The 10,906-nt window shown below is 42.1% G+C and overlaps 1 protein-coding gene across 1 annotated transcript in view; it reads right to left on the reverse strand.

The window, feature by feature from the left end:
- The window catches only part of GPR149 (G protein-coupled receptor 149), a 28,186-nt gene extending 21,252 nt beyond the window's left edge, over nucleotides 1-6,934 (reverse strand). The window contains exons 1-3 of the mRNA XM_075509100.1: nucleotides 5,966-6,934; nucleotides 4,731-4,923; nucleotides 1,334-1,791 (exon numbers count right to left, since the gene is read on the reverse strand). Coding sequence (XP_075365215.1) covers nucleotides 1,334-1,791; nucleotides 4,731-4,923; nucleotides 5,966-6,934 — 1,620 coding nt within the window. The remainder of the gene's footprint in view (nucleotides 1-1,333; nucleotides 1,792-4,730; nucleotides 4,924-5,965) is intronic.
- Between the last annotated feature and the right edge of the window lie 3,972 nt (nucleotides 6,935-10,906).

The following is a 10,906-nucleotide window of genomic DNA, read 5'->3' on the forward strand; positions in this document are numbered from 1 at the left end:
CTTCTTTCATTAAGAGCATTCTACTTGCAGTAGTTGTTGTGACATTTTGCTCCTTAAACAAACTCTGATTATAGAAAAGAAAAGTAGAGCTTGGCAGTTCTCCTTTAAGCCCACACTGTCCTTTTGCTAGATCCAATTTCAGTCTGCCATTCTACAAATGGCAGTTTTGGGCAATTCTCTCTCACAGCTCTTCTTTAGTGTTGAACCCAACTCTAGCCAGAAGTCAGTGCAGACCCTCCCAGTATGGGCACTAACAACAAGGTTTGTCATGGCAGAACCAAAACGCCTTCAAGCTGAGGAGATCAGTGATCCTGCTGTTCTTGATATGCCACTATCAGGATGGCAAGGAACAGGCAAATGAAGGCTCTGCACTGAGAACCGACCATAACCCTGCAATCTGATAACTGAAAACAAACCCCAACTTTTGTGGCAATGGTGGTACATTCAACAGGACACACATGTAGGTGGAAGAGTCACATAGCAAGACTGGAGCTCTCTCTACTAATTTTAGACAGTATGTCCTTAAAGGCTATGGTTTTTTATATTCCTCTTCTCCCAAGCTGTGAAAAGCTCTGTTGGATTCAATACAGTGCACAGCAAATGTGAGAGTGCAGAATCAGAACCTCCGTGCAAAGAACGACACAAGCTGAGGTTACAGACACCTTTAACAAGTCTTCCAATTTCAAGTGCTAATGTATTAAGACTCCACCTTCACTTTTCTCTCAGAGCTCCTGAAAACTAGTAAATTTCTCAGAATTTCTTCTTCCCAATAACTGTCCACAATCTAAAGGAAAGGGATGAACAACATACTATTTGGAATCTTTTTGTTTGAATCTAAAAGGAATCTTTGTGCCCAGATTGAAATCTGCATTTATCTCTGGACTTACCATTCACATTTGGTTTTGCAGTTCTCCTTTTTCCCCTACCCAAAATATAAGCATGACAATAATGTCACCAGATGCTTGGAAACACTCTTGAAAATGTAATCTTTTGGAGTCTTTTGGAGAGAAAAGCCCTATGCATTAAGATGAACTAACATAATTCATACTGCATTCTTACCATATACAGATCATGCAGGTGCACACAAGTAATAATAATAATTAAAGACCCATGATTAAGAAGACGAGTGAGAAATTATTGCAGGATCAGAATCTGCAAATAGGTGTGTGGTTACTAAAATACACAAGGCTAAGTATGATTTTTACTAAAAGTAACTACACTACCAACAAGTAGTGTAGTTACCAAGTAATTTCAATGTAAGTAAAACTTATTCTTTTTTTTTTTAAGGTAATTGTTATGATCAGAAAAAAATAAGAGCAAATTCGTATCTTACCTGCCGAGGGGTCCTCTCTGATTTACTCCTGCACCACTCCCAGTCTGTGAGTTCAGGTTTATGGCTTTCCTCATGAGACAGCCTCCTTTCTGGTCCTTCAGAAAAAGTCGACTTATCCAAACTTCTGGCCTCTTCTCTTTTAAAGGCTCCCAGCTTGTCAGGAAGGAGGCGGTCGGTGCTCCTCTCCTCGCCAGCCTCTCGCCCAGCCCCGGGTGCCGCCGGCGCGTCCCGGGAGCTGTCCGCCGGGGCCGTGGTGCTGAACCCCGCCGTCCCGGCGCGGGGGGCATCGCCGCTGCCTCGCCCCGGTTCTGTCGAATTACCGCAGTCGTAGCTCACCAGGTTGTGGTAGGACGTGGATTTACCATCGCCATGCCGGTGGTGGTGGCTTTCATGGGATATTTTGTAGATTCCATAACCTTGCTGGAACGACAGGCTGAATTCGAAACCCCTGCGTTTGGCTAAATAGAAAGGGAAGAAATGCCGTGTTCAGAAGAGTCAAAACCAAGAAGAAAAACGAGATTACATACACAATGAAAATTACATTCTAGAACGTGGAATAAATTATTTAACTACTGCCAGAAACAGTCAATTTTCTATCCATAAAAAGAAGGCACTGTTGAGAAGAACGACTTCTCAGATATTATGTTACTATACTGCCTTCTTAATGAATTCAGAAATTACACATTCCAAAATTAGTGGATTCCCAGAAAGTGGTAATCTGGCAGATAATCTGCCATTTTCAAAAACACACGATATATGATGCTTTATGGGATATATACAAGAAGAAAATATTTAAATTTTGTAATACTGTTTTTTTCACAGCCTGTTTCAGCTATATTCCTAAAGGCAAAAAATTGTACCAAATGATAAAACATTTCTGAGAATCTGTAACTGACCTTCAATATGAATAGTCAAGCAAGAAAAACAGAATTCTACAATAAAAAATAAATATTTGAAGTATTTACACAATTAATTTTTTGTATAGTCTCCATTCTAAATTCAGTGCTCCAACTAATCCTACTCAGTAATTGAAAAATTAAGTAAAAATTCTCAATCATTTTTTACACCCTTTCATTCTCCCTCTTTCTAACACAAATCACCTGAGATTCTTCATCCTTCCCCTTTTCACCTTACACTATGTAGTAACTAAAGAAGTGCCTTTTATTTAACTAATGAAATCACCTTCCCACCAAACCTTTCATGCTAAATTATAAAATAAAAGGTATGAGGATACACTTATACAACCTCTATTTCTACTCAACAGTTTGCGTGCTTACTAGATCATCTATAACTACAGGTGAAATGCTGCCCTTAGCCATCACTGCATTAAACTTGAGAATAGTCTTTAGTACAAATATCTAAAAGTCACAGATTTATTTAAAATAATTTTATAATTGCTAGTTTTCCATCTGTTGTACATTTATCTCTCTAAATAGCATTATTAAACACATCTGAAATAAACTGCCTTCTTGAGGAGCTGCAGTCATCCTCTCCAGGAAAGCAGTTAAAACGGCATCAGCCGCAGCACAAGCCATTCTGCACTTGGAGAACGTGTCCAAAGCAAGTGGAAGCCATGAATGAGAATGGCTTTTCTCTAAGGTTCAGGAGCTCACTACCTCCCTAAATATGCAGTGAATGTCAGGAATTCATCCACAGACGTCAGAGGACTTCCACTCCAGAGAATGGGAAACACCATCCAGATCCTCAGAAGTATTTAGCTCTTAACTTTTGCAGTTGGACTAGATGATCCTTGTAGGTTCCTTCCAACTGAACTATTCTATTCTATTCTATTCTATTCTAATTCTAACTTTCTAAATAAAACTTGCCAGCACTTTCAATTCCCCTTGACCAGGCCTCAAGGGACACCTGTATCAAACTCTAGCACTGCAACTCTCACTTCTGAAAGATTAATGCATAAATCTGTCATTTTTATGTATGAATATAATTGCAGCATTATAAATAGGAAACGGAAATTATTTTTCTGTTAAAATTATTCTTGATAATAATTATGATCATAAATCAAAAAATCAGCTATTGCTCTATCTTCCCTCCTTGTAGGCTTCCTTACTGATATTTTTACCAGAACATATTTGTTATATGTTAAGAGAGATCTAACAGATACAGATGTATTTAATATCCTGTGGCAGATTTCTGTCTTTCAAACTTTCCATAATTACCCACTGTTGAACAGCTGATTTTTAAGTTCGTACATTTTCAGTTGTCCCAGAAAGCAAACATGTATGAACATATATGCATACATTTGTGTGTAACTAATGTAAATTAATCACTACTAACGATACTGAACTTACATCAGTAGGTATAATAAGGTTCAATAAAGCATTTTAATAACAAATACTTCTCTCAGAAGAATACTGGAAACGTATTTTCATTTGTAATTCAAAATGCAATCCCTCTGTGCAGATACAGGAATGTTGGAGACTGAGGTATTTCATAAATGCCTGTGGCCAGGAAATTTACAGGAAAGCATTATGCAGTCTTTTAGCCACATGTATGACAGTGTCATTCATGTTTGCAGAAGCCTAAATGTGTTTTTCAGTAGAGATAAGTTTGTGGACTGATAGCTGTATTTCTTTGTCTTCTGTTTCTCTGTCTACTACCACATGATCAAGTTCTTTATTAAAAGAACAAAAGTCGTGTAACTGTGGGAGACAGGCTGTGGCAGTCAGGGTGTGCAGGGATTCCTCCAGCTGGCTTTCCATGGAGGCCCAGAGAAAAACAGGGCTTCAGAAGATTCCAAGAAGGTTACCAGTGAAGGTCTGGCATCCTCTGTTACACCTAGGTAAACTTTATAGGCATGCAGGGGAATATTTTTAGGCAAAAGCTGTGCAGGAGTTTCTCTGCTTTCAACAAGCGGCATGAATGCCCTGCGATACAGGCCCCTCCCATAAATCACATCCTTTGCTGTGCGCTTATTGGTGTCGCTGTGATTTCTGGTTAGTACCTACAGCGCAGGTGTACAAACAATAGCTCCTCTCCTTCTTAGAATTTGCTCACTATTAGCATGGGTTTTTTCCCCCATGACATTAAACATGTTTAGCATGGTCCATGTATTTGATTACTAAAAGTCAGATTTTGGCAGATACATTTTTCCCAGGGTAGGAGAGGAGAGCGAAACTAGGATTTAGAGTCTGTCGGACTGTGCTAAGAGATCCGACAGTGACCTGGGAAAATCAGCCAAGCTTCTGTGCCTCAGTATCCACTATTTCCATCCAGCTGTCTTGCATGAATGTTGTGAGTCTCATTTACTGTTCTGAATAATGTCTGTATAATTCAGGTAAATTATTTCAAGGAGCACAAAGTACTGTTACTGACACTAAATCCCTACGCTTTTTACTACGAGATACGTTCCAGCTGTGTGTCATCCTTCCATACTTACTTTTGAGTTCTTCTGAAGACACTGCATACGAATTCCTCCTGCAATTGATGATGCATCCACAGGGCAGGTGGATCCAGTGTTCCGACAGGACAAATACTGGGGTGACTGTGGCAGCCAGCAAAGTCAGCAGGAAGCTAAGTGTCTCAAACGAAAGGCTTTGAAAACCAGTGATGTGCTGGACAACCATTTGTATCTGAAAGACAGAGCATTTTGAAATGTAAATCGCTTCAGGCACATGAGATACTTCCAGGAATAAACAGAACATCTCACTATGAATATGACACAAGTAAAAGACACAGGTTGTCATTAATGTTTGCTGAGCCTAACAATTTTGTTTCTAACAGAGAGTGGAGACAACACACTGACAGAGGCTCTCCTCCTCATGCTGCATTTCTCAGAAAAACCCTTGCTTAAGCTAAATACAGATGCCTGAGCACTATTAAAACAAGCAACTCGCAATCCAAGCAACTTAGAAGAGACTGCTAGCTCAGTCTCTCCTGCATGGTACTGAGGAACCCCAACTCCTGATGGGGGACAGGAGAGAGAACTTAGCACCACGCAGGGCTGCGCTGCAGATGCTCTGCAATGCTCTCTTTCCATTGAGAGCAGCTCAGGTGCTGAGCCTATACACGTCCCGGGGACAGGGATAACACTGCCCCAGACCCACGTTCCACGTTCTCAACAGACTCCTTTCTAGTTATACATGAATGTACCTGTTCCCGAATACACTGGTGCATGCACATGGATAGCCTGCCCTCCGTCCCCCCACCCCCCTCCACCAGTGCTACAGAGATTACAAAGATGCAAGCAAACCTCATTTTTCCAACATACTCCTATTTTTTAACGAGTCTGGCAAAGGACATGACTCACAGCTGTGGGGAGGGGCAGAAGAGCTAGCTTAGTACGATTCACAGACCCCATAATGCTGAACAAACGCTTGTCAGACAGCTGGCAATACAAAAGGGTGGACCTTATTCATCCCTGTATTCGGGTGATAAAAATGATGTGATGATGGAGTAACATACTGATGAATCAGGCTCTGCCAAACCTGCTGAAAGCCAGTTAAATTCACGTGGTGGCACAGACCTGCTTAAAAGGACTTTTGCCGACACAAACTATACTATAAGGAACAATTGCAATGGCTACTGTTCATCTGTTTCAATTCACGGCACACCAACTCACATGCCATTTAAATGTAAGTAAACATTAGAAAGTAAAGCAATCTGAGGATTTACCATCATTGGAAGCCAGAGAACGACTTTTGTCAATGCAAGAATCAGTGAGAATCGTTTCTGGGCGAAGCCCACCGTGAAGCTCCTGCTCTGTATGCTGTTCACGCAACCGGGCTCGAGTGCACCACTCTCAGCCACATCTTTCCTAAAAACTGCCTCCGAGCTTGGACACGCATTTTGGAAGTGCTTCAGGGTTTTATCCACAGGGTCCACCGGTGACAGAGATAGGGTGGCAGTACTGCAGCCTGCAGGTGTCCCAGGGGTGATGTAGCCTCGAGAGATTTCCTGGTAATCAATGTGTAATAGCTGTTGCTCATCTGAGCACAACAGCTGGTAAGTTAGAGGGACAGAGAGCACTGTGAGGAGGCAAAAGCACAGCGAGTAGACAATAAATAAAAACAAGATGTAGGAACTGGCACAGTCAGTGAAGCAACCCCAGGAGGTGGGGATGTACTTGCCCCAACCACAGAGAGGCAAAATGCAGATCAGCAAACTGACGATCCAAATGGTAAGAATGGCCCATACCACGCTCACTTGTCGCTTGGAAGTGCTGCAGCTCATTGTCTCAGTTTTGTTGATGGTGTAGAAGTTGTAAGAAACTATAAGAGACCCTTTCAGGTTGCTAGAAATGCCCTGGAATAAATATACAAGCGCTGAGGTGGTGCACAGAGGCTGGGGGAGGACATCACTTGACCACTGGGTGAGCATGAAAATAATCACTGGCACAGTGCTGATCAAATCGTCTATTGACAAAGAGGTCACAATCATTGAAACTGTGGTTTTGTTCTGCATTTTCAGCAGGGAAACTAGTGAATAAATGCTGCCCAGAAGTGCTGTGAATGCAATGATAAAAGTTAAGCAAAACAGAAAGACATTCAAAGTTCTCTGCTCGCTAGGCTTATCCATAATGCTATGATTTTCAGCGAAGAAGCTTGTCCCATTGAGTGACAAATTACTAGGCGTTACCGACATTGTCCTTGGCAATTTTTTTTCTTTGCCTTCTCACTGACTCTGCAAGTTTTCACTAGCTGAAACCAGAACTGTTAGCTCCACATCACAAGTTTCTTTGTTTTCCTAGACTCTCTTTTGTGGCATCTCATGAAGAAATATTCAGGTGAAAGCACCCTTGATAACCAGAACTCATGCTCTCGAAAAATCAGGCAACAACGAAGTATCAAAGGTGCTGAAAAAAAAATGCAATTCTTCCTAATCCTTTCAGTACTGGAAGATGGTTAATTTAGGCTCTTCAGGTAATAACATGCCATTCACTTTTGACAGATATCAGGCGATGTGCCTTACTCACGAGTTCAGTTGAAACGAAGGCAGAACATCAGCTATGTTCAAGCTCTAGTAGCTCAGGGAGAAACATAGTAGAAATGAGAAGCTGTTGGATTCACCCTGCGCTGTTCTGAGCTGCAGGAGGGAGGAGTCAGATGCAAGCAGGGTAGCAGAGCCGAGGGGAGTGAGTATCTTCTCAGATGGAGCTGCCTGTTAGCTGGATCAGAAGACTGAAACAGTGTCCCTGCTAAGCCACACCTCCGATGCCGACACTGAAATCCAATGCAAATACTCAGATCTGATGTCAGCCATAAATGTCATTCCCGTAAAGCCCATGGCTGCTCCAGGACTGTGCATCACAAGCTAGAGTGCTGCTTTTATTCTTTCGCACTTCTGTACTCCAAGCTTAGCAAGGGGAAAAGCCACAGGAGCCTTTTACGAAGATGAAACAGAAGGGGTGTGTCTGCTCTGCCTTTTTGTATTCCTACTCCCACTGCAAGCGTGCGTGCGTACGTGCATACACTGCACATGGATGCTAACCGTACAGTTACTTAGTGACAACCTTTCATTAACGACAGGTAACTGCCACGCATGTTAGCTGGGTGTTGCCTGCCTATGTGGTATCTCAACTCAGTCTGAGGTTTATAAAACTTTCATTCCCCGCATGATTCAAACCTGAGCCGCATCAAATGCTGACTGTCTGCTCTAGCTGAATACATGGATAGAATCACAGCCAAGTGCATTTTGGCACGTTATGAATGTTTTCTCTTGGGAAAGTGCAATACTTATACAGTGAAACTTATAAGCTGACGAAATTTCCAACACTCAGATGGTAAGCGGACAGATAGGTTCAACGCAATGTTCTTGAGGACTCTGCCTCTCTTTTCTTTTTGGCACCACTCTGAGTTCAAATACGTGATGGGGATGCAGGACAAACGTTTCCTGACTAAGGGTAATATTGTAAGGCTGCTGCAATTACTTGCTAGTCTGGGTAACATTACAAATCCACTCAGTTAGAAATCTGTGTTATTAAGAACCTGATCCTTGCTCAATTCTACCCACTTTGAAATGTACTAGCTGTGTGAAGCCAACAGCTGGATTCCTCGGGTGTTTTCCCTCCTGCCAGGGCAGGGAAGGGTTGGAGGCAGCGATTCTCAGAGGTGCTGGAGCCCTGAACAGGACAGGCAGTGGAAGAGAACACAGGGCCACAGCTGTGTCGTGTGACAAGAGCCCACAATACAAGGATCAGAGCTAAGGGCAATGACAACTTATCTGAATAACCCCTCCTTCATTTCCGATTTCCAAGCTGCCCTGCCACGGCACTGGGACGGCTTATGCCCCAAAGGCTAGGTCTTCCAGTCAACACCATGTGCCCCATATAGCCATAGAACTGTCCTCATTGCAGGACCTGTCATAAAGCCACGCTCCTCCTATGCAGCCTGACTGGGAGCCTTTGCCTCTCCATTCTCCCGTACGCATGGCAGCTGCCTCTCTTTTGAGGATTCTGCATTATTTATCAGGACCTACTATCAACCCTCATGTCAGAAATTTGCAGAAGAGAGGAGCATCCATCCTGCCTTCCACACAAGGCACAGTCCTGGATCTGGACCATCCATCTGGCCTTTAACTGTATAGGATTTGACTTGGCTTGTGTGATTTATCTGTCCTGCTGGACTATTGATTGTTAATCTGTGCTGTGCCAGCTAAAGGCCAGGGCTCATTTCCTTCTATTTACAAATCACAGTCACCTCTGCCCCCGCAAGTCAACTTTAAATTAAGGACAGTGTTCTAAATCTTAAGATTAACAGTGTGAGCCTGGTCAGAAGTACAGTCAAGAGATAAGAAGAGAAAGAAGCATCATTCACCCTTGTTTGGACCCTTATTTTTTAGCCTGGCTTCCTCAGGAAACACATGATCACGCTGCCTGAGTGTGGGTATATATGTGTGCATGTTTCCCTCTTTCACTCCCCATCCCTCAATACCTTTTGACAAAATGATTATTTTCATCTCAGTCTGACAGTGTCGAAGCTATTAAGTTCCCACAAGTTTTATGAAAATGAGCAGCTGATCAGAGGAGACAGATCACAGCAGGCTGCAGCAGAGTTCCCTCTTCAGTAGAAACTAGTGAACCCAAAGCAGAGGCTTTATAAATATGCCAAGCATAAAGAAAGCTTCAGCTGAAATTTCAATTAACCTGGATGCTAAACTGCGGGAAACCAGCTTCATTCACTCTGGCATGTCTTAGTGCTTCCTGAGACGTGATCAGTTACTTTCATTCTTAAATTCCCTGCTTCCATTGCCTGTGTCATCTTCATTTGCTCTTGCCACATTACTGCTGGGTGTTTAGAAACAAATTTAATGATGCTTAGGAAATTTATTTTCCCTACCTTGGAAAATTTTTCTCCTGTATCCTGAGTCATTGTACCTACACTGGATGTCCAATAGCCCTGACGGTGGATATCAATCACAAATTTTCTGAAAGTTCCCTCAGTACAATCCTCTTCACATACTTTACTGATCTTGCTTTATTGGCTGTGCATATACAGCCTCTATGCCTCTCTGTAGCTTTTTGGACACTTTGGTAAGAGCAGTCCATCCTGTGCTTTCTGTCTGTATTTGGAATGAAATGCTCATCAGTGTTTTTAAGAAGAAAGTCACTTTTATTTATCACCATACCCATTCAAGGCAGATCACCTATTACTCACTTCAGTTTATCTTCCCACAGAATGTATTTTATTATATGAACTGCACCTTGCCATTCTCTGTGGCAGCTTTTACCATAACTTACAATATGGTGAAATGTTCTTTCCTCTGATCATTTCATAGTTATAAATCGAAGGTCTTAGGAGCGATGAATTCAAGCAGCTTCCCTTCTTATCTTTAACATGACTGATAAATTCCGATAAAACATGTACAGAAAGATCAGTTTCACCTTAAAACTAAAGAGAGAATTCAGTTGCAGTAAGAAACAAGCAACTCTACAAAGAGAAGCATGATTTTCCACACAGCTGTGCCTCCAGGTAGTTGAATTGCACACCCAGTAAGGTGTAAGCTCTGAAACTTCTCTTGAGGCTGGGGCAAATGAATCTGAATTAGATTCTCTGATCGCTTCTAAAGGATGAGTTTATATTGCAATCTTTCAAAACTTACAGGAACACTGTCTTTGCAATTGTAATTTCACTCCCAAATTTCCCTGAAATTCGTGAACAGACTCAACTAGGGCTGGGGGTGGCAAGGACAGGTAAGCAAGCAGAGAGGTAGACAGTGTCATGACAACCCCCCTTCTCCCAGATTTTCTAAAGAAACGGTGATAGAATGGAATAATACAGCACTGCCAAAAAGCCATGGGTAATGATCTTGCAGAAACCAAGATAAAGAAAAAGACACCTTTGTCTGCTGCTGTGTCCTTGGTTTGGACTGTGTCAAGGCAGGCATGACTTTGTAGATTAACATCCTTACTACCTATTCCCTTTCTTCTCTGCATTGAGCCTCATGAATTATCCCAATACAAATACTGTCCTTTGCAATATAGATATATATTCTTTATCCTGGCGTGAATTCTCTTTGCTAAGGAATGATCACAAAGAGAAAATACGTTAGGCATGGAAATCTCCTCCCTGGCCTCATTTCAAACAGCACTGCACAACGATGTCTCTTTAAAGGAAG

The sequence above is a fragment of the Mycteria americana genome, chromosome 7 (assembly GCF_035582795.1).
Source record: "Mycteria americana isolate JAX WOST 10 ecotype Jacksonville Zoo and Gardens chromosome 7, USCA_MyAme_1.0, whole genome shotgun sequence".
Taxonomy (NCBI): domain Eukaryota; kingdom Metazoa; phylum Chordata; class Aves; order Ciconiiformes; family Ciconiidae; genus Mycteria; species Mycteria americana.